The sequence below is a fragment of the Simochromis diagramma genome, unplaced genomic scaffold (assembly GCF_900408965.1).
Source record: "Simochromis diagramma unplaced genomic scaffold, fSimDia1.1 OVJJ01000293.1, whole genome shotgun sequence".
NCBI classification, from domain to species: Eukaryota; Metazoa; Chordata; class Actinopteri; order Cichliformes; family Cichlidae; genus Simochromis; species Simochromis diagramma.
This window is the reverse complement of record NW_024386801.1, coordinates 11,214,291-11,241,705: the sequence shown is the minus strand read 5'-3', so window position 1 is coordinate 11,241,705 and position 27,415 is coordinate 11,214,291. Positions and strand designations below refer to the sequence as shown.

The 27,415-nt window shown below is 42.5% G+C and overlaps 1 protein-coding gene across 1 annotated transcript; it reads left to right on the top strand.

Moving 5' to 3' along the window:
- The first annotated feature begins 17,140 nt into the window (after nt 1-17,140).
- Nucleotides 17,141-25,682, top strand: LOC120729845 (circadian-associated transcriptional repressor). The gene is made up of 6 exons (XM_040025779.1): nt 17,141-17,284; nt 19,369-19,831; nt 20,178-20,253; nt 20,766-20,844; nt 22,501-22,630; nt 24,013-25,682. Exons 2-6 carry the CDS (start codon nt 19,409-19,411, stop codon nt 24,403-24,405), a joined length of 1,101 nt encoding a protein of 366 aa, XP_039881713.1. The 5' UTR covers nt 17,141-17,284; nt 19,369-19,408; the 3' UTR covers nt 24,406-25,682.
- Nucleotides 25,683-27,415: the final 1,733 nt, after the last annotated feature.

Below are 27,415 nucleotides of genomic sequence, written 5' to 3'. Positions count from 1 at the left end.
ACAGCTTCTTCACTCCGCTCCTGCTCTGACGCTGTGAGGTGTTGTGTACATGAGATAGCAGAGAGGGAAATACAGTGAAATAGAGGATATGCAGTGGAGCAGCTTTGCAAAAGGAAGCCAGCTCAAGGACACGTGAAATCCGGGCAAGAGACAGGTTTTGCGTCTGTCACAACATGACAGCAAGAGAAAAAAGAAAAAGAGAAAAACCAAAAGAAACGGGAGTCGCAACACAGATGGAGGTTTGACTCAGTCATTGGCAGTCTCTCGCCTCCCACTTTCACACGCTGTGAAACCTCATCAAGATTTTATCCCGGTTTTATAGGCAGACTTTGCTGCGAAAACTCAATCTTCCTTCCTCGGAGCGAGTTTTTACTGAATGCACAGTTGTGATATTACATTTCAAACCTTCACTGATGAACACAGGATAATAACTCTAAATTAAATTCAGTTTCTACATTGGGCTGGCATTTTGCACACTCAGTCTCCAGATGTTCTTTCCGTGAGCTCTCCTTTGTTCTCATTACACGTAGCGCCGATTGTAAAACGTCTGACTAAAAAAGGAGGTCCTGCTTAATCTAATCACCACACGCACAGCGTCCAGGAGGTCAATGACTGCTCGTTCTCTGTAAAAAGTGATACTCTGAATTTAGTTTCTACTCTTACGTTATAACTATGCAGTTTTCAAGAGACCTGCAGGTTACTGCAGATCCATTTTAAAAGGTGACGTGAGGTAAATGCAGGCAGTGTTATTTCCCACTAAGCTGCTCCAGATTTCACCCTGTTATTGACAGAGAGATGAAAGCTCCAGAAATCAACCCATTTTCATAACAATATGTATTTATGCACACATTTTTCTTCGTCCCTCGATACTTTCAGTGTGATCTAATAATTCCAAATTTGATTTCCCTGTGGTTCCTTTCTAACTTGTTGTGGCCTGAGGCACAAAAGAAATAGGAGGCAAGAGCACACAGAAGTGGGGCTAGTGCTCCCCAGTGAGCCAAACGATGGGTCTATTTGAGGAGCTATTTCTCTTTCTGTCTGTCAGAGCATCTACACAGGCTGACGAGCTCTGGCCGGAGCACATGTGAGGCAGGAACTGGAGCACTAAAGGGGAAAACAGTGAAGATGGTGATGATGGTCTTTGGCCAGGCGTGAGGCCAGGACAGAATTAAAAGCAGCGCAGGATGTGAAGCTGTACACTGAGCCGATATCGCACACCGCATGCTGTTTCCTTGTCCCCCCCCCCCATGTGGCCTGATAATTAGACAGGCAGTATGAAGGTCTCTCCGTGTCTGCTGTCGATCACAGACTCTACAAAGAGGTTTCATCCTCAGACCAGGCTGCCTCTCCAACTGGTCGCACTCTACTGGGAATGTAGGAGGACAGCCAGCCGCCTCTGACGTTAGAGGACAGAGCAGCAGATGACATGTGCAAATAGGAGTGGGCGGCTGAATGAAGCTTGCATGTGAGTCACAGCGTGCACACATGAGCGAGCTACTTATAATTGCAGGCTTTCAACTTGAGTTCATAATGTGTTCACTCTTTTGATGTCAGCTCTAAAATTGCAGGGGAAACATAGATGGAGAGGATTGAAAACACAGAGAGCCATAATGGCTTCCTAACCTTGGAGAACAAAAGAAACGCAGCAACAGCCTCTTGAGCTCGCAGTTCCTTGGGTTTAGTAGCCAAGGTCAATTACCTCCACCTGAAGAATAAAAAATATTCTGACACACACTAGCTGCAGCCTGTGGCATGAATTCATCTGTGAGCATGTCCTCAATATCGTCTGTTCTTCTGGGTGATCCGACCAAAACTATGCGATGGAACATGAGAGTGCCATAAACCTGTCTGTCAGATCATTAACATCCAAACCGCTTTCATGAGAAATCTTTATTGGGCAAAAAGCTTTGGATAAGACTGCAAGAAAACTTCTATTCACTTTCAGGATATTCCATCGCAGACGGAGTACAAATTGTACAAACCCTTTTTTTGATATGCCGAATGCCGTTTTCTGTGGATTTAAATGTTATTATCACTAATGCATTGAAATGGGACTGCTATTTCTGGAGCTGGTCAAGGTAGAGTTCATTTAAACTAATGGAGCACAGCCTGCAAGCTTGCTCAGGCAAGCTGCACTTTCATGCTCACTCTCCTCACATTATATGCCAAAACACTCCCCACCTAACACCCTGCACTCCCCCTTCTCTTTAGTGGTCTGCGTTATTCTCCCATTTCTCCCTTTGACAGCTCATTGCTGCTGCCCAGCATTGCTGGCTGATCTTTGGTCTTCCCACCACCATGATGATGTTTGCACATCACTCCCCACCTTCTATATGTAATGTGATGAGCTCAGAGTCTGTACACCAAACTCTAACCCTATTCTACTTTAGTAATAAAGAATTTCAAATGTGAGTGGTCCGACTGACCTTTAGTAAGTGGGAATAAGCTGAAAGTTGAGATCTAAAATTAAAACAGACAGAGCAGTAAGAATATTTCAGTTTTCTTTCAAATCAGCTAATCAGAGCAATCTGTAAAAAACTGTATCATGTAACCATTTTAAATAAAAACAATTTTAAATCTCTTTAAGAAGCCAGTTACTGTCTATAATCTCTGTAGAGGATAATCTTGCTTTGCTAAATAATGCATTAAAAGCTAATAATCTGGCATGTATAAAAACAGATGCGACACACACTGCTGCTACCAGCCTGTCTTCTGCATGGTTAAACAGTGTGATGCTTTTCATAGGGAATCCTGGGACCTCTGACCTAATTTTTGTGACTCTCTCAATGAGCTGTGACATTTTGGCTGTGAACATTTTAGAAAATGAACTCTGACAGGTCAGACAAGAACACGGGTTTCCAGTTGCATTCTGCTCAAAAGCCAATGCCACCCGTCAAGTCAGGTGTATGAGTGTATGAATAGCTCAGTTTTCTTTTCTCGTCATTACCTTCCTGCAGAAGCAGAGGGGAATCAATAGTTTCATAGGCAATAGAGGCTTCACCATAACATGGTAGAAAAGAGGTCCAAGTCCGTTTATGCAAAATATATTAATATTTTGAGTGCCTTTTTTTTCAAAGATTATAAAATAGGTCGTGTTGACTCAGTGATTAAAAACGACCCAACGTTTTATAGGAGGCCATGCAGACTGAGAGTTTATAAAGAGCAGAAGGACGAAATGCCAGTCAGTCCACCTGCAGCTCGGACCAGAATTAATGTTTTCTTAAGAGATGAGCAGCAAAGCTCCACTGAGACCAGGAACAATGAAAGGTCATCATGTGTTAAGCACCAGCCACTGCACAGCCGTGTTATTTCACAAGTGTTTCCGGATCTGCTCTGAGAGAGTCGTTGTTAAGATACGCAGCGCCGTCATTGCAGGTAGAGCTGCTGATTGCTGGCAGGGCTTTTAATAGGTTTGCCCTCTGAGGTGCTGAAGCTCATTACTCGTATCTGTTGCTATAAACCTCCACGCTGCCGTACATCTGTTTTTGAGATCACATCAGTGGAAATGAGAAGGTTTTCATCCACATTTCCATTCATAAATACAAGCTACTTCGCTAATTGGTAGCTCTAAAATAACTTGTGAGATGGCTTCACATACATTCACCAGTATGCAGAAATGTACACAAACTCGGTGACCCGCTGAAAGCCCATCCCCCGGTTGCTGTTTCTCTTTGCTCAGAAATACCAACTACCAGGCTCAGCCATCTGTGACTCTCTGAACCTACTGACCTTGCGGAAAAGCAGATCCTTGAATTATACTAATGCATTTGGCTAAACCTTTTCCTCCTGAGGATCAGTTATCAGACTCACTGTGGTTAGCTGTGTTTTGGCGCCACTTCCCCTCCATTCAAATCCCTTTACCGCCGTACACGTGCATCTGAGAGAAACGCTCCACAGATCGTTATTTATCCTCATTGGATAAATATATGACTTTCCCTTCCAGGTCCGTACAGTATGTTCATTATGCATGCCATAGTGCTGTTGCCCTTTGCAAATGTGCTTCGCTGTTTCCAGGTGTTGATCTTTGCAAAAGGGAAGCATAATCAGAGGAGTGCGCATAAAGATATTTATCACAGGGGAAGTTGAGAAGGTGTATCTGGAAAAATAACACACAGTCTAACTGCATCACGTTTCACTGACTATATGAAAATACCACAGAGAGGATGGGCTTAACTCTGGCCGCCCAACACAGTTTGAAATCATAAGCAGAGGCTCATTTAACAACTATAACAGGGGAAATTTAGTGCTTTCAGGGAAACGAAAATATATCATTCAAAATCCCAGAGACCTAGAGGAAAGAAGATTAATTGCAGGATAAATTGTTGTAATGCTGAATATCCCTGACTGGCTTAGTTTGTGGCTATACATAATTACCCGCGTGGCCTTCAAACTGTTAAACTGAGATCTGCTGAGCAAACAATACTGAGTGGATTTCGCCCTTTGAAAGGTAATGGACCAGGAGAGGGCTCAGGCTAAAATTAGTTACTGTAACGGTGTTTTATCCTGACAATGAGCTTTCTGCCCAAAGTCCACACAACACCTCACCACTGCCTCCCTCCTCCCTGTCACCACTACTCTTTAGGCTGTTGGCAGATTCATTTGCGCTTGACCTAGTTAATGTCTCTGGAGAGATGGAGGAGTAAACACACACATACAAATGCTCCACTCCAGAAAACCTGGAATTTTCCATTCTTCCACACCCAGTCCACAAGCCAGACCACGGGAGGAACATTTTGTACGTAACAGCCTGATAACATATTGACAACACCAAGCCTAGTAGTGAGGTCACCTGTAGTAGTGAGGTCATCTTCTGAATTACCTCCAAAATGCATTTGATATTTACTTGATTGTCTCTTGAAAATGTTTAAGGTTTCAATTATTTTAAACTACAGTAGAGTGAAACTGAGGTTCATATTATTCTTCAGACATGCTAGATTTCATTTGAGTATGCCTCTAGTGGGAACTCTTTAAAAAAAAAAAGTCAAGGTAAAATAAGGAGCGCGTGTATAATATGTGCAATATAACTGGAGACTAGGTTTCCCTGGTAAAACAATTTGATCAAATTAACAATGACTAATAAAATGAGAGCAAAAGCCATCTCAGCTTTTCTTCAGTTGTTTTCTTTTGTTTACTGCCATCATTTCTATCCACCGAAAAGCATCCTGCAGATGGCAGGTCTGGCTGTAAATAAATATGACACCCAACATCTGCCCAATATTTGCATTTTCATGAAAACTGGTCTGATGGGGTTATATTTTCGTGTCCGTATCAAGTAAGCGCTGTTTAATTGTTCCGCCCAGATAACTGCCCATTCTTCTCTTTGATATGCCCATGGAATTATGGGAAATTCAAACGTTTAGCAACTCCAATAACGTGGCTGGCAATATTTTACTTGTGAGTCTTGTGAGTCTGTGTGTCCTCATGGCAAAACCTGGTTCTGGTAACACCCACTGCAGTAGGGACACCTCAACGATATTCACTGCAACAGCACAATAGTTTTGCATCTATACAGTCGCATAGAATGAAATAGATTGTGTTGCAGAGATCAAACTGTAGTTCAAAGTTGTGTGCACTTCTATACATGTGTGCTGAGTAAAGAGCTGCAATGTAAAGGGACCAAGGGGCTTATTATCTCCCACAAATCTGTCAACTACGGTGTCAGAAAATTGGTGTTTATTAAGTGTTGGGTTAAAATGGACTGATTCTTTTATAGTGCATTTCTACTTGATCACATGCCTCATTCATCCAAGCAATTTTTCTTTGCCAGAGTGCTTTCTATCTAACATTCCCACTCTGCTAAACTCATGGGAAAGCAATTTAAGACTCAGTATCTTGCACAACAATACTTTGGCATGCAGATGGGAGCAGCCAAGGATTAAACTACTAGCCTTCCGATTAATAGATGATCTGCTCTACCTAATGGGCTACAGACACCCCATAAAATAAAAGCACAAGATTTGGTGTGACTAGTCCTAATCTCAGCGCTACAATGTCAGCGCTTACTTTTATACTAGTTCTGAGCTGTTGTTATTATTGTTAAATACAATAGCAGGAAAAACACAAATAGCTCAGTAAGTCATAATGGTGTCACAGTGAGCCGGCATAAACAATACTGGGACACTAAAAATGATGCACAGCAATAACTTTCTTATGTGAAATGTAAAACGATCTAACATACACACTTACAAAACACTTTAATATATACATACTAGTATCCAGTAGCACTGAGTTGAGATTTTATGTGCATCAAATAACAAGATGAAAAATTTATAAGCTGTAAAATTTAGACTCTGTGCTTATGTGCTTGTGTACGCTGCCTCTCTCTATCTGTCATTACTAATGCAGATGCCTGATTTGATCTGATTTAACCTGTGCTTTACCTGCAATGACTGTTTTTGTGTTCTGTTATAATGCATCACTGCGTCTCTTAATTTAGAAATAATTATCTGTAGACTGTAGAGTCTTCAGCTAAAATCCATTGTATGGGCACAGAAGACAGGAAAGACTGACAAATGGATACAGTGCAAACTCTTATGTGGATAAATTAAGTTTCTGGGGGTCATAAGAACTTTTTAAAGTAAACACTGAGTCACGGGCATGGAGATTTAGTCTAAAGAAAAATGTCACCCTGTTCGCTATCTGCTGCAACTGGCAGCTAAAAATTGCCATCTGGCTCATTCAGCACACTCTTGAGTATATTTCTTGAGTGTTACTGCTTTCTGAAGCACATAATGTGTTAACAGAAAAAAAAAAACAGTGGCACACTGCAGCTTACATCATCGCTTCTGGTAATAAGCCATGTGCTGTCTATTTTTAAGAAGATTCACAAACTTCTGCATTTTTGCATTTGCAGTTAACAAATTGAAACATGCCAAACATCACTGTTTGTGTGGCACTACAATGTTAAACTTCACATGGAACAAGGATGCTACTGTGCATGTGTGCTATTGTGGGGTAAACAGGATGAGGAAATGGGCTCTGAGATGAAGTCTGGCTGGAAGATCACTGAAGGAATTACAACAGGGGTGTGAAAGTGTCAGAAATGGCAGTGAGGGGGCTGGAACAAGATTCACAAACTGTATACAGAACGATAGGAGGTATGTGTGAGTGAGAGAGAAAGCTGAGGACAGGAGACTGCAAGAGTGTCACGTGTATGCCAGAATAAGCATAGAGTGCTGCAATCTCTGGACACAGCGGCAGCAAGTCAGGCCCTCAGTCCCTCAGGTTCCTCATGCTCCTTCCACATGTACGGGTGATCGTGGCTCAAAGAGTTAGCAGTTTGTGTTGTAACCGGAAGGTTGCCGGTTCGAGCCCCGGCTCGGACAGTCTCGGTTGTTGTATCCTTGGGCAAGACACTTCATCTACTGCCTACTGACGAGGGGCCGATGACGCGATATGGTAGGCTCGCTTCTGTCAGTCTGCCCTAGGGCAGCTGTGGCTACAACTGTAGCTGGCCTCCACCAGTGCATGAATGTGAGAGTGAATGAATAGTGGAGTTGTAAAGCGCTATATAAATGCAATCTATTATTATTATGTAGTTTTCGTAGCGTCCACACTTTCGTCACCCCTCCTCTTGCTTGCCTTATCTAACCTTGTCCTCTTTAAGATTTGCACTCTAGCTGTCTCTTGACAATTTCCTGCCTCGTGTAAACTGCTAACACGAATCAGAAGCATTTTGTTGATGTAACTAAGGCTTATTTCCACTCCACTGATAAATTTTTGTCTATGACGCTACAAGAATTTGAATGACTTCAGCTTTGCATGTATACATATTCTACAGTACCATGCAAAAGTTTGGAGTCCTCCCTAATTTCTTTATATTTAGCTGTCCAGACTTCTTGAATGAGATTCAAAGCTCTGGATGTTGGCTGCCTTTCATTCAGTTCTCTGTCTAGATGATCCCACAGTGCTTCGATAATGTTGAGGTCCAGACTCTGGAACTCAACATTACTGGCTAAGTATAGCTCTGGACCCCTGACTCAAATGCAACCACAAACCATGACAGAGCCTCCACCGTGTTTTACAATTGACTGTAAATGCTCATTGTTGTACCTCTCTCCTGACTTCCTCCACACATGTTGATGTTTTGAACCAAAACTGTATCTCCATAAGAACTGCTGCCACTGGCTTCAGTCTAGTTCTTGTGTAATTTGGCATAACTCAGCCTTTCCCCCCCCTGTTTCCATTTCCTAATATTGGCTTTTTGTCAGCCATATTGAGACAATTTCTGATGAGACTTCAGTGAACAGTAGATGGATTAACTGAGGGGCCAGATGCATTTCTCAGGTCTTGTGTCAGCTAAATTTGCTTGTTTTATTCCCTGTTTGTTTAGTAAATGACTTTCAGATACTGGTTATCTACTGTATATAGGTTTTTTTTTAATTTTTTGAGCCTGTTACTTCTTCTTTTGTCCTCAGTTGTTTTAAAGACACTCACCTAATCACTCTTTGGAAATCATCTTGATGGTGCAAAAATACTATTTTATGCCCATCAGAGTCAACTAAAAAATGAGAAAAAAAAGTTTTGTGACAGGTTGCTGGTAAAAATAAATGCCCAAGATTGAATTTAAAATGGGTTCTTTGCTAAATTGTCTGTTGTGGGAAGACTCGACACAGGTTCATCCCTTTAGTTAGGTGACGTTTTCATGCTTCAATGATTCATAGATCAATGTTAAGTGGTTAAAAAATGCATTCCACTAAAAATGATCAAGTACAAGGACTGGACTGAAAATGAGTTGAAAAGAAGAAAATGTACAAAGAAAAACTTTGACAGATAGAGAGAGCTATTGCTCAAAGCCGCTTTTAAAATTTAAGTCTTGCTCCTCAGAACCAAAATATAAGCAAATGAGGAGGTGACTCAAGACTTCTGCACAGTACTGTACATATATACTCCACATTTTGAGTGCACATGAGCTTGATGCAGACTAACTTTACTGTTATGTTGTTGGCATTTGAAAGCCATTACACAAACTCTTTTATGACCATGCATTAGAGCAGGTCCAGCAGGTGCCCCTTGGCTAAGTATAGGGTGCAGTCACTGCTTAAATGTGCCATCTTGTTGTTTCTGTTACAAAGAAGCTGATGGAGGAGAGTAGGAGTGTAACACCCCTCTGTAGCCCTCTGAGTCTCAGCACTACTCCTCCTCCTCAGAAGAAGAAGGCTGGAGAGATGCCAGGTACTTTTTTTTCCCACTTTAAAAGGTTGGGATGACATCCAAACAAAAGAGCACAAGTCCTAATGTGGGCCTCACAATGTTATGCAACTATATTACTGCAGCAGCAGCATAATAAAAAAAATATACATAAGGCAAGTTGAAGCTTTTCTGTTCCTATTGGTGAGCAAAGCACAAACCTCACTCCTGGGGCACGGCCAAGGACACGTGTTAGCCACAAACAACCCCTGCTATTAAAGGTTTGTTCTGTGTGGAAATTTCAGCCTGACTCTTCAACCACACTGTAGAGCACTCTGAATGGGTGACTAATGCATGTGTGCTACTCTGCTACACCAGGGAGTTGTGACAATGAGATCCTGCTTCCTGTGACTCCATTTCAGCTCATACGAGCAATATATTACCGACATTAAACGTAACTAAATCACACTGGCTTAATGGTTGAAGAAGACCGTTCAAGGAATTAAATGCTCAAATCCACCATGGCATTGTCCAAAGTAACCCCTGAAGTATGCTTCCACAGCTACATATTTAAAAAGCCTTCTCACTAATCATTCGCATAATGAGAAATGTAATAAAATCTTTGCTTTGCTGTTTAACAGCCAGCGCATAGACTTTAACACATTCTTAATGGCTAATTTCTAAGTGTCGTAATGTAATGGAGGAAGCTGTAATTGATTCTTTAATTACCTGATATTCCTATAACGGCATTTGACAACTGACATGGCTGTTCTATATCCCCTGTTTAAATGGCTATATCTTTAATTCATTAAGACAAATACAAGCAGTATTGTGTTTATGTTTCCTCAATAGTTAAATATTGATCAAAAAATTCATGTTATTATTTATAATTAACTGTAGGATGTTCAAAAATAATTATATGGGGCACAGAGACTAAAATAGAATGAAAAAGCTAAACCTTGACTGATTAAGGCAAAGTTCACAAAGTCCAACAAAGGAGTGACACAAGCTAGGAATTCAGAACTGAAGTGTAAGAAACAAGCGGTTGACAACAACAGGATGATCTGACAAAGGGTAAAGGGAGGGATGCACCCAAGGCCAGGACACACAGTCACACAGTTAATGTTAACATGGTGCTCATGTTAACATGGAGTCGCTAAACACAAAGAGCCCCCTTAGGACATTCCCGGTCGTTAAGTGATGACGTGAGGAATCCTACTTCCTAAAGTAGTCTGCGTTTAATATGGCTTTGTGTTGTTAACATGTTTAATGTTATGTATTTTCTTCTATTTAATCTCAAAAAGCTCCTAAAACAGTCAGTGATCACTGTTGACCTCCCTCGGCTTTTATTACCGCTAATCATTTATTTAAGCTCAGTTTTTAAAACCTTAGGATGTAACTACAGCCCAGCCCTTGCAGCAGTATATGAATGACTAACCTCGTATTGTGGATGGATTATCTCAGTTGTTCTCCTGGCTGAAGTTTGGTCCTTTTACAGCATCCTGCCATGCGATTACATTTGTTCCTGACCACCGAGAACACTCACGTTAACTTTTATCGAGTGGAAAAAAAGTTAGCTTGTTTATATTATGCTAACATAGCTGTGTCGCTAGCGGTCACGTAGCACATCATTATATACCAGCTAGCCAAACTTCAGTAACCTTACAAACGTCACTGCTGTTTAGTTTTCTGTCTTCATTTATGTTGGAAGTGATAACAGAGCTGTACGTTTTAATTTGTTTCCAAAACCCCGCAGTCAGGACATGGTATATTGTATTTAGATAGAAGCTAGCGAGCTAACTTCCTGCTAACTTCTAACTCCGTTAAATGTCATAAATTCCGTTTTCATGGATGCCTGGATGGTAAACTCAATTGTTACACCTGGTAGAGCAGGACGCTGATCATTTTATTAAAGATGAAAGACTTTAGACAGTTTTTCAACTCTCAGTAATGCCATAGTGATCGTTTGATATATGGACCTTGTTACGAAATCAGGTTCACCCCGGTTCTTTTATTCGTCGAAACTTCCAGAGACGGCACCGGCACTCAGTAGTTATTTCCCAAAACCTTTATTCATCTTTATTCATTTTCATTTAAGCATGCACTTCTAGAAGGGAAGACGTGAGTGCACTCATGTGCCTATGTGAGTGCACATGAGTGAATGTGCGTGTGGATGTGTGTGCGTGACAGTTAAAACACTGTGGGTGTAGGTGACTCCTTAAAGGTCATAAAACCCATCTCCCTTCCAGACCACAGTTATCCAGTTACAAATGTTGAGACCCCCACCCAAACATTCTCTGGGGAATTTCCACTCAGCATTAACTCCTCTCTGTTTTACTTTCACAGTTCAACTAGGGAGGGTCTCCTATACTCTACTCCTAAGTTCATGACACAATCAGGCCTTTATTACATTGAGGGCAGTGTCTCTACAATAATTCTAGATTCTATGTTAACACATTTCTCAACTCTAAAACAGGCTACACATAATTCTACATTCTATGTTAACACATTTCTAAACTCTAAATCAGCTAAGCATTTCTACAACCTGCAGCGGAGTTTAGGCCCAGACACGGCTAGTGAAGTCAGACTTAACGACCGGATTCCACGGAGTGCTTGACATTGTGTTTGTGTCACCTTTTGTTTTACTTTTGCATGTGTGAACCTTGATCTCATCGCCTGACCAGTCCCTTTGACCCTTTATCTTTTGTCACTGTTGTCTTATTCTTTCATTCTGGCACCCCATGATCCCCTTTATCAGAACCTTTTATTCTCTGTATTTAAATGATAAAACCCACTGTTTTCTGTTGGACATCCCCTTCTTATCTCCCATATAGATAGTATTCTTGTAGTAGCTAGTCCTGTGTTGGCTAACCTTCAAGACGCACTCTCTTGGCTGGTAAACCCACTGTGTACCAAAGTACTTAAGCCTAGATTAACCCTTGATTATACTTCCTGCCATTAGGGCCCACTAGGGTCTGCTTTCGTAATCAGCATTCACATGCGTGGCTGTTTTGTTTGTGACCTAAATGGGAATTTACATAACAATGGCCAATAAGACTTTGCATTGCATTACATTACAATTGTAATTTAAATTCTAAAGTCACAAAAAATGTATGTGGAGCTCCCAAGAGCTCATCGTCTGATGACAAAAGTCACTCGAACCCTAGAGGGCTTGGGGACATTGAAAGCTTTCAATGAAATCCTGAGGAACTACACTTGAGTCAGATTGCTTAATAATCCAGCAGTAATTGTTTTTATCATTTAAACTGATATTTCACATCTCTGAAAAGACACATGCTGCTGTCAGAAGAGGCCTGTGAGGAGGTTTGGGGTCGAAACTCATTGCTATGAAAGAGCTATGATCCTCCAAGTGAGGTTAGATACTTGGCTACAAAGAAATTATCAGCCCATATCGCATCACTTCTAGTTAGGATCTTGCACTAAAACGCCCACATGATGATTCCATAAAAGTGGCAGCAGCGGGAGCGTGGGCAGCTCTACGTTGGACATAAATTTGGCGGCTAGCCTGTTGTCACTCGTCTCATCAGCTCTCCACAGGGAGCCTCAAATACAGAATTGGTCAACCTATGTAATGGAAGTCCAATTATGTGCTTTATTTGTTTTGTTTTGTCATCACAACCCACAGATACATCTTTTAACAACAGTAGACGAGTGTGAACAGGGTTGTCAAAGCTTTTGCCGGGTAACTTTTTTTGGACTCGTGCTTTTTTTTAATCTCTCAAAAATCCCCTTACATAACCCTAACCTTCACATTAAGATTATAGGCTATTACACTGCTGCTACTAACTCACAATGTTACATCATCTGGAATCAATATGGCTGCATGGCAAAGAAAAGCTGTAGTAACAATGAATCACAGGAGGCTAATATTTTTAGGTCTTTTTTTGACGTGGAACCCGATACTTTAAAGATCGTTTCTCTGAGGTGTAAACTGGCCAAAGTTCCAACCTAGTGCAGGAATTATTCAATGCTTGTGGTGAGCTCACAGTGCTCTGCATCATGTGTAGCCCTCCTCATCTGTGCTTGGAGAATGCAGGCTGGAGCACTTACATAACCTAGTTAAAATATACCCCAGTCACATGTAACATTCAGCCCTGCAGATAGATATCCCACTGTCGCTTGAGCTGCTCTGGCAGCCGTTCAGACACTAGAGAGAGTATAAACATGCACGCACGCACACACACATACACAGAGCCATAAAATATTTGTCAGTGGTTTGCTGCCAGACATTCTCAACTGCCTGCATGTGAACTGTCTGTGTGGAAAATGGTCAGGGAGCTTTTTCTCTGGATGAAGCACATGTGACTGAAGTTGGAAGAGGGAGAAGGTGCAAAAGGAAGAGGGAGGGTGTATGACGGGGCGCCGGAAGTCCAACCCTTTAAAGCAACAAAAATGCAATGAGTATCACTCTGACTGCATAACCTCTAATATCAAATCTAAATGCGATTGGCTGCGCATACAACTGACACCCCACCCCGCTGCAGCGTGCCCACAGTACATGCAGTTACTCTTCTAGTGTGTGGGTGGGGTTTATTTGTAGAAGTAGCATTTACTGTAACAGGATGACATATCTGGAGGAGTAATATGCTACACTAGGGAGAAGTGGAAGACATATTTTCTAACCAAGATTAAAGCTAAACAGGGTCCAGACATGGTGAAGGATTGCCCAGATTCAGATTAAAGTCTAAAGCAATTTCAGGCATTCTGTTATTGTCACGTGGAACATCTGTGAAGATCACTGCAAAAGACATAAGCAGAGAACGGGATCCAAGTCACAAAGTTCATCTTCAGCTAGATTGATGGGAAAATTAGGTTTTATTCCTCAAAGCTGACATGCTCAATTGGTGGCTGAGACTTGAGGGAGGTAGTCCAAGGCTTTGCAAACATTACAGGAAAAAAAGTTATGTAATCCTGTTATTACAAGTCTATGAATCACTGCAAGGACCCAATATTTTGTACCGATGTCAATTATGTCCAGCCAGAGGACGTTTTTAATGTCTGGTGCACCTTTGTGTTTACATTTGTGTTCCCTGCAGCAGCTTTAGTTGTCGTTAACACAGTTATGGACATTCCTGTCGGTTTTCTCCTCCATCTGAGCTCCAAACCAAAACCTGTCCCTGAGTCGCACTCCTGCTATTAGTGGTGAGCAGGCATAACGTGAACAATGGTGTGGGAAGTCTGTTGTTTGCCCTCCCAATTTAAAGAAACCATGCATGTGTGTGTCACCATAGGTCAGGTTTTGAGTTTGGGAAAGCATATGGAGCAAAGCCAGGGTACACCCAGCTGAGTCATATACACAGTTCACGCGACAGATGTTGATATAACAGACACAAACGCAAATACGCTCCCATGCAAATGGCACCCAAACACTCTCACATGTATGCCTGCGTCCCCTTGCAGCATATTTACCGGTAAGGCCACAGTGTCTCTCATTCCCTCACTTTATGCAAGTGTAACACGGGTCAGTTTAGGTTACTGGCTAGTGCTTTTGATGGCAAGTCATTGCATTAGACATGTGACGCTGCCTGAAAATGAGAAACAGATTTTACAATACCGTAAATCGTGCACACATGTACTTGAGTTCAGAGCTGCCTTTAGTCCATAGGGTGAGGTGCGGTTGATGCTCCCCACGCACACGTGCTGCGTCTTTATTTTTTATTTTTTCGAGAAGACAGGGTTAGACAGGGACAGATGTTCAGCGTATGCCCTATAATAAAGTGGGTGTGAGTCTCTGATTGGTCTTTTATTTTTTATGAATGAGAGCGGGAGAAATCCAGTCTCTGTGGGATATGTTTTCAGCCTGCCTCTCTGACAAATTGAAAATCGCAGTGCCAGTTTGTGTCGTGTGACTCATCTTGGATCCTGACAGGAAAACGCACAGATAAAAAGAGTTCCCTTTTGTGAACAGACTGCAAATTGCTGCTGTTGTTCTTTATGCGAATGACAGATTGTGAAAATTGGAGAACGGCTCCGTAGAATTGGATTGTTGTTAAACACTTAAGCATTCCTGGCGAGTACACAAAATACTGAAACATTCACGACAATCTGTGGCTAAGGTTTCTATATGTATGATGCCATGCGTGCGTGGTTCAGAATGCTGAATGTATGAGCCCAATAAAAGCTCTTTGAACATCAAATGCATGTAGATATGTCTGTTTCCTGTGCTTTGAGGTGAATGTGATATATATTTCACAGTGACAGCCTCTAAGACAAATAAGGGAAATGAGAGTTTGCTGGAAAGCTGTAGGAAGCTCTCTGTCGTCACAAAGTCTGGGGTCACCGGGGGATCAGAGCCTGGGGAGCAGAACAACAGCAAGCTGTTTGTGGGATGTGTGAGAGACCGCTGTGATTTAGAGGACAATTAAAATTCAAAATGAATGTCTAACCGTGCCAGTAGGTGTGTCACCTTGACTGGTTTTAGAATGCATTCTTCACAGCAGGATGTGATTACAGGCTCATCCGTAGAGAGCAAAGCTAGTGTTTGCTGGTGCCCTCATCCTGCCTGCTCTTCATTGTGACGGCAGCACATAAAGCAAAAGTAGCCACATATGCTACTCTATGATCACTTGACCACAAATTGCCTTTTCAATCTAATTACAATGGTACAAGCTCATTATAGAAGGCAAAGATGACAGTCCAAGAAGTCCTTCTGCGTTATATCTCAGACAGATTTGCACCCGGTTGTTAAAACTGTCTGGGCAGCGTCCTCGGCTCTGTAAACATCTCGCGGAGCCTTTTCGCATGTGACCTGTTTACTCTGGAGAGAGAAGGGGGGGAAATGTTTTGTTTCAAATCCTGTCTATCCGCATTGTCAACTGAGGGAGATGAGGAGACCAGGCCGTTTGTGCTTTTTGGGTGGGCGTCTCCCAGGCGCACGTGATCTCTCTCCCCGCCCCCCACCACTGTTTGCTGTGAAAGGGTTCGTGACTCACTGGCTCCAAGCTCAGGATTCTTGTCTGGCCTCTGACAGAGGGCACTTAATCCTACTCTCTCATGCAGTCAAACAGAGGTCCTATGAGTCATCAGTTTTACCATCATTGTGCCTAGAAAAAAATAAATTATAAATTTAAAAAAAATACAGAGCTATGGTCAAGAAGAAGCAGCTTTGCGTGTGGAAAAGTGGTTCTGGTTTCGTGTATTTACCTTCTCAAGAAAAGCAAAATGAAACAATTAATGGCTAATTCCACTATGATTCATCTTAATGCATTATTTACTTAGTCACTCACAACTTGGAGACATCTTATGTAATGTCTTGTGGTATGCAGAAAGCATTCATGTACTTACACAAGTACTGTATAGTTTCGCAGCAGGTACTTTCTCTCGTCTATTTCTCCTCTATTTTCTAAAAGCTAGTTACTTTGCAGGTCATTCAAATTAAGCGCGTTATCATTTTATAAAGTTAAACGATAACTAAGTAGCCTTATATTACAGATTTAAATGTCAGAAATGACCTAATAATATATATTACATGGACAGAATCTTCCTTATAATAAATACATGTGAATCGATCCTACCAGTTGTCCTTTACTTTGTCCCCCCCCCCACTCACCACACCACCACCATTAGCAAACATATTTTAAATGTGCAAAAATAAGTGCCTGCTACACTCTACCGAAGTGTCCTTGGGCAAACTCATTAACTCTCACACTTGTTCCTGAAATTGCTGACTGCGCCTTTAGCAGTGCCGCTCAGCTTACTGACATGCCTCAAGTCAAGCATCATCATCCAGATGATATAATGCCCAAGAATGCCTGTAGAATGACCACAGCCAGCCCTGGCTTGACTTTTCACCCAGCTGCTGAAATGAAACCGATCCGCGTGTCCACGTGTTTGTGTCATTTCCATGTCATTTGCATATGTAAACCGGCCTCGCCTATTGCTCCGCGGCTGCACTGAACGGAGGAGCCGATTGGACAGTCGGAGCAGCTCGAGGAGCAAATGGGAGCGCATGCTCCCGCTAGTCCCGCCCTCCCAGACACGTTGCCTTGGGAGAAGCAACACGGGCCGATCACTGGATGTTCTGCCTCCTCTCTCTCACGCCGCACGTCCAGCACATCAGCTGCTCTCTGCCGACAGTCCTACTGGATTTACCGCTAAACAAAGGAAGAACGACCAGCCGCTCCATCCTGGGAAGGTAGGCACCCATTCGCATCTCCTTTTAATGCCCAGAGCCTCCCGATAAATATCACTTACTTTGTGTTTCTGAGGGGACTAAGCGATATCCTAGTAATATTATTATTTTAAATCATCCAGAGGCATTTCACACAGACAACCTGGTCAGAAAAACAAAGAGTTTGCGGTTGTGTTTAATGCTGCGATATGGTAGCCTTCCTGTGACAGGGACTGGTATTCCTGTTTCCTTTCTTTCTTTATTGTTTAAATATATATATATTTATTTATATTTTACTAATCCAGCATGCTGCCAAATTTACTGAGACTGATGAGGAAGTCTATTGTGTCTGTTACCCAACTGATGTGAAACCCGCATTTAGGCGGACAGATCAGACCTGCCACCTTATCTTCCTATGCTCGTTTTCTCTGGCGAGAGATAACGACGTGTGAATATCTGAAATATTCTCTTATATTTCAAGCATATCGGCGTACGTGTTAAGCGCTGGGCATCTCTATTCAGGTGCCCCACCTACACAGGTAGATGAAGACGTCGAGGTCGCGGAAGCTAACTGGTATATATATATTTTTAAATTGCTTTATGGGACCACCTTTCCTTTGATTCAGAAATCCACGGTGTTAGCTGTTATCAGTACCTCCTACTGCTATTTAAAGTGTTATTAGAATATAACTGTAGGCCTATATGCGCATGCAAAGGCCCAGGGCAAGTGAATATTTAGTAAGCTCGCCATGTGTATGCTGTTTTTATCACAGAAAGAAATTAGTAGTAGCGTGGAGCTAGTCATGGCACATATATGTTGATATATTTTCTCAGTGCTATTGGATTCATTTAGAGTTAGTATATTAATAAGAAGGGCGACTTTTATACAATTATAGAGAGAAATTAGATTTTCTTTTTGCTACTGCAGTGTCTGTGCATGTTTTGTGTTGTGTAATACAGTATTACACAACACAAAACAGACTGACATTGCAGTAGCTTGGAATTAGATTCAAGATTCTTTGGGACTTTGCTGAATCTCTTCTATGGCGCTCAATACTCACGTGCTCCTGTAAATCATTGCTTTGATTTAGAGCAATGATGATGTATATGTTTTGCGTTTTATTCAGTATATCAGTAAATGTCCGCTCCACCCCTCCTCTGTAACAATAAGATCAGAAGGCGACAAAGAATCAGGGAGCAATTAACCCCTCTACCCTCAAATTTTACAGGAAGCAAGAGACATGGCAGTCCTTAACTCTGGAAATCCTAAAATGATCTCCGTGCTGAAAATGCTGTTCTCACTTCCCCTCTTGTAATAAACACAGAGGGAATATACTGCAATTAAGCCTCCGTGAAGAGCCTTTAGTTGGATTTTTTTTTTATTCAGAAGGCGTTCATTGCTGAAGAACGCTTCCCATTTTCTTAAATCTCTTTTTTCACCCCACAAGTGTCACTTGTGTTGATGGGAGGTCTGCGGTTCGTCGAACTACTAGTCGTCGTGGTGGCAGACCTCTGCCCCTTTGAATAAGCAAGCGAACGAAGTGTATGAATGAATGTGGTGGTAGCAGCTGGCAGGCCAGCTGACAGAAGCGGAGTGAGGGTGGTGGGGGGGATAGTCAGGGTAGCAATTGTGAAATTTAGAAATGTGTTTGTTTGTGATGTGAAGACGCTTGAGGGTTGCAGTGAAAAAAATTTGGAGGGACAAATGATGTGAGCCTCCCACCCACCACCCTCCGAGTATTGGATGGGGCACGGGACCGTTTGCTGTTTGCTTTTGATGGTGGCTGGCCTGTGTTTACTGGCTCAGGTGTTGCATCTGCAAAACAAACAGGTCATTGTGGTCCCAACAACTGTTATCTCACTGCCACCATCTGCTCCGAGTACACTGCTGTCCCTCCTCTGTCTTTATTGTTATTTCTGCTTGGCTGGAGTTTTTTGTTCTTTCTTGACTTTTTGCTCGAGAACACTACATTTGATTATTTTGGCTAAAGGCCTTGATGTAGTTAATTTTTTATTTACTGTTTCTCGTCTCCGCGTCTGTTATCGCTGCTCCCTTTAATATGTTTCGTGTTGTTGCAATGTAATAACGGTGACTTTCTCTTTGTCAGGTCGGTGATGGTCAGTGCTATTTAGACCCTGCAGCTGAGGATGTCTGCTACAGATTCGGACAACTCCATTGACTGGCTGGCTAGCGACAATGAGGATAATGAGAACGAGCAGGAGCCTGACTGTACCAGAAAGCACAGCCAGACAGAAGCTCCTTTATCCCCCTGTGCCGCTTCGCACCTGGGCCCGACTGACAGCAGCTGCCGCTGGAGCAGCGACTTGAAGGAGGGCGACGGTAACTGGAGCGGGGTCAGGGAGGTCTCCAGCCGGGGATCTCCCGGCTGCATGGAAAAATGGGACAGAGACACCGCCACTGGACTGTGTAAAACACAGCAAGGAGAAAGAATGAATGGCAACAACACTCAGCAGGCACTGAAGAGACCCCGCGGCTCTACAGAGGACGAATGCAAAGAACGGCAGCTCATTGCCAACATGTCAGAGAAAGAGAGAATTTTTAGCAGCAAGGTGAGCGCCTCTGTGGTTCATGTGTGCTTTCCACAGACAGTGGTTGACAGTGTCAGCAAAACTAGCGCGTACCCTGTCACCCAGACTGATTCCCGTAGTGGTTTTACAGAGTGCTTCCTGCATGACATTTCCAGTAAAAATGACCTTCCCCTATTTGCTATCCGTTTCTAAAGAACTAGACTTTTTCTGTCTTAAGTCAAACAAAGCTAGTTAGTCATGGAAAGTTGTTGTCAATTAATATAACAAAATGAACTGGGGGGAGGCTGATTTATTATGAGCTTATCAGAAAAGGTTTTTAAGTTGTTTTATTACCCACTAACACTAATAAATCTGTTATTATTTTCAGTGCATGGAGCTACAATGCTACATTCATCCACTGTCATCAATCTTGAATGGCCTTCGTTCAGGGAGATACAAAGAAAGTAAGTCAGCATTTAATATGTCTTCTGCTTCACACACAAGATATTAACCTGATTGAACACAAAATGTCTTAGTTGAGTCTGTTTTTCACGGTCTCTTTTGTCTCAGAAAGAAAAAAACAATAGAGCGCATAGACTACGCAAGTCTTTGTGGAATAGGTGTCCTTGAGATATGAGCGCGAGACGTCTGAAACATGTGTTGCCGTAGGACTGTCATCTAACCACAAGCATTCCTTGTATATGTGCGCATGTGTGTGTAAAGTGATGCAGTTCTTGAGTCAGATAGGCATTATGAGGATCTCTGAAAGAGAGCACCGTGTTCAGGCGGGCGCAAAAACTGCTTAGTTTGGGATCTTAGTCAAACCCGAACCTCGTGTGACCCAGCACTTCCTGGCCACAGAAGCAGGGAGTCTGTTCCTTCACACACACATTTCAAACTACCCATCTGCTGAACAGACTCAGCCCTGCTGTCAACACAGTTCATGTGGCTCATGCTACAACTTTCTTCTTGCCAGGACTCAGCAGTTTCCAGGAGAGTGTCGCCATGGACCGGATTCAGAGGATCATGGGTGTTCTGCAGAACCCCTACATGGGGTAGGTGACCCACATTCTGCCCTACATGAAACAATGATAATCGGTACTTTGACATAAATGTGTCAGCGTAGAAAATCTGTGTGCTCTTTTCACTTGTGGTTTCAAACCCGTGTGAGAACCACAGTGCATCCCCCAGCATACATATACAAGGGCTACCCAATACTGCTTGCTATCTGTGGGTCGAAGTGGTCTCCGTTATGTTTCTGACACATGGCTCACAGCAGGTTGCTGCTACCCCCACACATTCAGGATAAATTTACTGCAGAGATGGCTGCCTCTCACTAAAGCTGGGCATCTTGTTAAAAATGTATCAGGCTTCACTGTGAGAGCGGCCCACTTGTGTCTGTGTGATTAGCTCTCCACCGGCCAGACAGCATAATGGAATATGCTATCACCCCTTTCAAGGAGAAACTCTTATAGTCCCTGTTTCCCAGTCAAATTTAAAATGTTTTGATATTTCACATTGTTAAATGGAAAAAAAAACTACCAATTCTCAAGTCCTTATGATCTGATTTTTAGTGCAAGTTTTTTCCCACACATATAAAAAAGAATATCTGTCCATTCATTTGTGCATTTTCTTAACCGCTGAATAGAAAACGTCCATATCTGATGAACGTTGCTATCAAAAAATTCCAGAAACTCGTGTAATATATCTTTCAATTATCTGGAAACAGGAAACTGTCACATTTGAGAAGCTGGAAAGTTTTGAGTTTTTGATTTGAGTAATCACTTTAGAGCATAATTTCACAGAGCGATTGCACTCAGCGATCGTATCAATACTATTTGATTACACTGAAACGAAATCCCGGCATCGTGTACAGTTTAGCTGTGAAACTGAATAGGAATCTTTGGGGTGCAGTTAGCACGAGGCTTTGCATCAAGGTATACTGATATTAGACAAAGTGCTCCTGAGCCTAGCGCAGACTAATTGGAGCCCTCACCCACCAGCTGCTGCCTCCATAAGGGAAACAAAGAGTGGGTGTGGCAGCCTCCCTGCAGACAACCAGGGCAGAGGCTGGAAGGTGGACTAAACCCCTCCCTCGTGTCTCTCCTGGTGTCTGCTCTGTGTTGCCAGCTGGCAGCCCCTGGAGCAACACAATGGTAGATAGGATCAAAGTGACTTTTTTTTAGCAGCCACTGTGGCGGATAATCTTTCACATGAATTTAACATGGGTTGGACTGAATATAGCAGGAAGGTCCCGATCGTACGGCCCAGGCTAATCCCCGCTCGCCATCTGGTTCTGACGGGCAGCAGTTAAGGGGGATTCTGACTGCGCCCACCTCCGACGTGAACTGCGTCAACTGTTTTATTTTTACACTGACGCTGTGGGAGAACGTTGTGGCTTTGGCGTTTATATTTAGAGGCGAGCGGGAGTATTATACGCCAGTCCACGTGTGAGCTCAAAGCATGTGAGAAATGTACTTAAGACAATGTTCCCCTCCCCACACACGGAGAGCAGGCTTTGTTGAGCGAGTGAATGTGTTCGCTTGCTTTTCAAGAGTGCATATTTCCTGTGCGAGCTTGATGGGGAGGTAGATTTCAGAGAAGAGGTTACCAAGATTTTTGCTCGATTACTCAGATTCGCGCGCGATAGCTTGAGTAAATAGCTCTCTCTCACTCTCTGTTTCTTTTCTTTTTTTCACCTCTGCTTCCAGGGAGAAATACATTAATATCATTCTTAAAATGGAAGAAATGCTGAAGAGCTGGTTCCCTAATGTAAAGCTTCAAGAACACCCACTCACTGTCACCCAAACAGAGGAAGCTGCTCCCACCAAGAAACTGAAGGTAAAGTTAAAAAAAACAGAAGCTGTTGTGTAAGAGCTCTTCGCCTAGATAAATCCCGCTGCCAAGAACATATGGTGACGACGCAGTGAAAGAGCGACTAAAATATCTATTATTATTTAATCACAGGTCTGGAACAGGGACAGGAGGATTAAAAGCTATTTTTACTGAGGTATTACTGCAGTCTCAGGTTCACTAAGAACAATGACAGAGGAGAAAAGGTAATTTTGGAGGAGTGTCCCTAAGGGGATAAGAAAGGTCAGGATACTTTAGAACATTCCTTTGCATTTAATTGGTGAGGAATTAGTCCCGACACACCCTGTCATGAACAGGATTTTATGATCTACATTAGGTTTTTTTTTATTCTTTATAACTGACTACACCCACTATGATCGATACTGCTCATACCAGATCCCTACTACCAAGTCTGATTGCTACAGTGTGTGAATTATGCAGGTGGTGCAGCTCAATCGGAGGAGGTTCCCAATTCAAGTATTTCTAGTAGCGCGAGCGTGGCTGAACGCGGACTATGTCTTGCTCTGTGCTACGTGTGAGAAAAGAAAACTGGGGGAATTCTCACGGATTATCTAAAGATGGTGTGTTTAAACAAATACACAGAGAATTATCGCCCTCAGAACCGTGCTCATAATTTTGGTCTTATTCCTGCCACGCTCTTCAGCGTGTTATTTACTTTCTGGATAAAAACATCTCATTGGACACTTAGTGTCCGGCACCAGATGGCAGACAAAATAAGTAGCTTTTCAACAAGCTGGGGCTTCTAGTAACTAAACAACAAGATCCTCAAGAATTAGTGGAGGCCAAATTACGGTTCAGAGAGAATATTTTAGAAACAAAACTCAAAATGAATGCCAGTGTTTACCCCTAATGTTAGATATTAAACAGAGGAAATTAAATAATTTTGAGGCACTAATACACTGTGTACATGTGTGTTCGGGTTGTTGCAGCGCCCCACCCAGATTTTGGGGCTTATTTGCTCTCGGGCCATTTTTATGGCTCCTCCAGTGTGTTTAGGGGTGGCTGTAGCTCAGGAGGTAAACCAGGTCATCTGCTAATCGGAAGGTTGGTGGCTTGATCAGAGTGTGAACGTTCGATGGAAAGCACTTAGAGGAAAAAACTGCTTGTGGTATAAAGTGCTTTGAGTGCTTGAGTAGGAAAGCGCTATAAAAGAACTAACCATTTACCGTTTTAGTGTTGCTTTCAGCCCTTCCATTATCTGGGCCTCACTCAGATTTCTGCACGATGAATATATTATTTATATTTCAGGGTCCTTATAATAACTAGACGGACAGAAAATGAAAATTCGGTCTTGGTAATCAATTAGAATCATCCGCTGAATAATAAAACTTTTTTGTCATACCCAACAGCTGTCTCCAGTGACCACATCTGCAGCAGCGAGCGCCATCACTACTAGCGATCCTCCAGCCACCGCCAAAGCCCTGAGAGTCACAGATCTCACTCCTCCTGGAGCTTACTCTGCCAATAATCTGAAGTGGCTCCACACGTCACCCATTTGCTCTCCCACAGCAGAGCAGGCCCAGGCTGGTCCCAGGCCCCTGCTGACCCCCAGTGACAGAGACCTAACGCAGGACAGCGCCGTGTCCTCCAGCACAGACAGCCAAACTAAGACAAACTTGGTGCCCAGAGGCCCGCCGCCGGGCAAAATCAACGCGCCCTGTCTAGAGAGGCTTCTAAAATCGACGGACAGCATCATCACACGTAAGGGAACAGGGCGTTTGACGGACAGCAGCTGGTCCTAGTCCACACAGAGGGCTCGGTGTCCAGCCGTAAGCAGCGCGCAGAGGAGCCCCGCCTTGCCCACCCTGCAGGGAGCCAATCAGCTCACTTAGCTCATTCCAGCCTTCAGGAGAGATGAGAGCCTTCAAAAGGGATGTTACCGATTCCTCTTTTAATATGGAAGCGGTGTCGATGAACAATGTGACTTTTCTGTACGGCGGTGTACCCTCTCTATCTGCTTTATTTCCCCTTTTTGTTGACTTATCTCTTCTTTCCCCCCCTCTTCTCTCTTTTTATTTTTGCACTCTTCAACAGCGTGTGTGAGAGTTGGAAGGATAAATTTCACATGCCGTGATACCGGAGAAAGTATTTTCACAACTGAATTTGTTCGCACTGGCTTGTAGATGTAAAAAAGAAAAAAAAAAACTACAGTCTGAGTATCTGTGAAGCTGCCATTACGAGTGAAAGGGAAAGAACTGAAGGAAAGGTTTGTGCTGAAAGGAAGGAAGATATGTCAGTGATCTACATATTGTTGTTCTGAAAATGTGGGTGAAATGTGATGTTGTTCCCCTCCCCTCCCATGACTCCACTCTTAAGTTTATTGATGTGACTGTTACTCATTTGTATTCTTTATAAATAACTCTTTTGGTACAACTGTTCTACCTCAGCGAGCACCACGTCACGGTTAGTGAGTAAGAATGTGAACACTATGCTCAAAGTAAGGACACCTCGACAGAGCTACGGTGAGCCACCAAATGGCCTCTGACGACAAGGTCTGCAGCGCAAAGTCTCCCCTCTTCTACAAACGGAGGATGCTGTCTCAGTGGGGATGCTCTCGTGGCCTGACTGGTGCCAGTGTAAAGAATGTCAACTGCAGATTTCTTTTTCGAGTCTCCCAGTAGAAGGCAAACAGTGCCTGTAACGTCAAGCTGTGCCTGTAAGCTGGTTTAATAAAGAGAAAGAGAGAGAACCGTTTGGAAACCTTGCTCCTCTGTCCTCTGTGGGATGTACAAATCAGGAATTCTCACTCTCCTGCCGTTTTCCTGTTTTGAGTAAGTTATTCAGATCTCGCCAACTATTTTCTGTGGTGAAGCAGAACAATAGCTTTTTTTTTCTTTTTCTTTTTTTTTTTTGCCACAGAACTGGACAGTATGTTGGACCAGCGGAGAGATGGACAAGCTTTTTTGTCTGTGTAAATCTTACAGGAAGGTTGTCAATTTACCCTGAAAAGTGGCCTTTACAGTGTGAAATTTTATACTTTCAAAATAAATGTGGTTATATTTGTTTGATGCAAAACAAATGGCTACAGATTCTTCTGTTGTGAAATTTCTTAACACTGTAAAGCCTAAACCATGAAACACTAGTGTGTTTATTGAACCTTCTGACAAATCTTTATTAGAAGAATTTAAACATCAAACTGTATATATGAGTATTAATTTATAGATTTTTGTTGCATACTACAACTTATTCCGGCTCTTCAGGGAAAAACAATCACACTGATGATGTAGAGGTCTCAAAACCTGATAAAAATCCAGGTATTCAATATGACACACTTGGTTTTCACCAAAGGCTTTTTCAAAGGGTGACGTATAAGCAAAAAGAATATACACAATGGCCTGAAAATAATTCTCAACCAAGAGCTAAACCCGCTCAATTATGCATCAAAGACCCCCAAAGAAAGAAGAAAAGAGTGCTATCTGATTAATGTCGTAGTTGGGCCAATTATAGGGTGAGTCACTCAAAGCGAGCCTACTTCCTGAGGGAATAAAAAGATTTATTGTTTGCAGGGTAGGGTTTCATCTTCTTTACCTCAGTTGTGCTGTACAGGCAAAGTGAAATTACTGCTTGCAGGGCTCAGTATCACTTCACATTTCTCAGAAAGTGTTGCCACGCTGTGTTTTTACATGCCTGTAGACAAAGAGGAATTCCAAGCGCACAGTTTTTCACAACCTGCAAGAAAGAGGGAGAATGGCTCTGCCTGTGCCAGATTTCAGATTTGATTTGCAGATTAGTTCATGAAAAAGGCAAGAAGCAAGTCTTTTATACTCTCGTGTGTGGCCACGATATAAGCAGTTAGCTCCACTTCTAAATGTATTTAGAACATATTTGCAATCCAGCAAGCAAATGCCTCATGTTTGACAAAAAGAAGATGCTTTTTTAATTTTATTTGTTAGGCCCAATTTTTGCTTCTGAACATTTTGTGAAACCACTGATACCACTGACTGTGGATTCACTTTCACTCAGCTCATGTCGAATTTTGTTTCTGTCAGTAAGAACATGTCATGGCCACGAGGTCTGAAAATAGAAGCATGTGGGAGTTCTACAGCCTCGAAAACAACTGTTCAGGAAGTTAAGGAGATAAAAAAAAATGGTAGCGATCTACCCCATTTTCATTTGTGCTTCACTAAATTACACATCAGCGAAGCACGTTTCTGTTTTTCCGAGCTGAAAGGCTTGATTTGGTCGATTAGTCGCACTGCTTTGTTTCAGTGTTGCTGCCCCAGATCTCATCTCTCAGGAAAAGGCTAATGGTCTGGACTCACGTGCACAGATGACCTGACAGCGTTCGTGTCCATCGACAGCTGGCACAGATCGCCCAGAAAGTTGTTGTTATGAATGATAGGAAGAGCTGCATCAACAAAAGACAGAACTCTCAATATAAACACCCTGCCAATAATGAACTTGTGATGTGATGTAATGTGCTGGGAAAGTGCATGGAAAGCAAAGTGCTATGAATATAAAAGTAAGTAGGTGCAGGATTCTGCAGACTGAGATGGGTGAGTTTAAAAGTACTACGAGAACATGCTCAAAAAGTAAGACTAGAATTTCTCATTTAAAATCATTTTAATAACTGTGAAAGATCAAGAACTGCCTACTCTACTAGAGAGTTTAAGAAAAGGTAAGTTGTAAGTGCACAAAAAATACCAGAATACATCAAAGTGATGGCAAAGTAGATCCTTAATTTTTCAATCATGTTCAACAAAGCGGTACCAGAGTCACCAGATAACATTATAGATCAATTCTACCATGGAC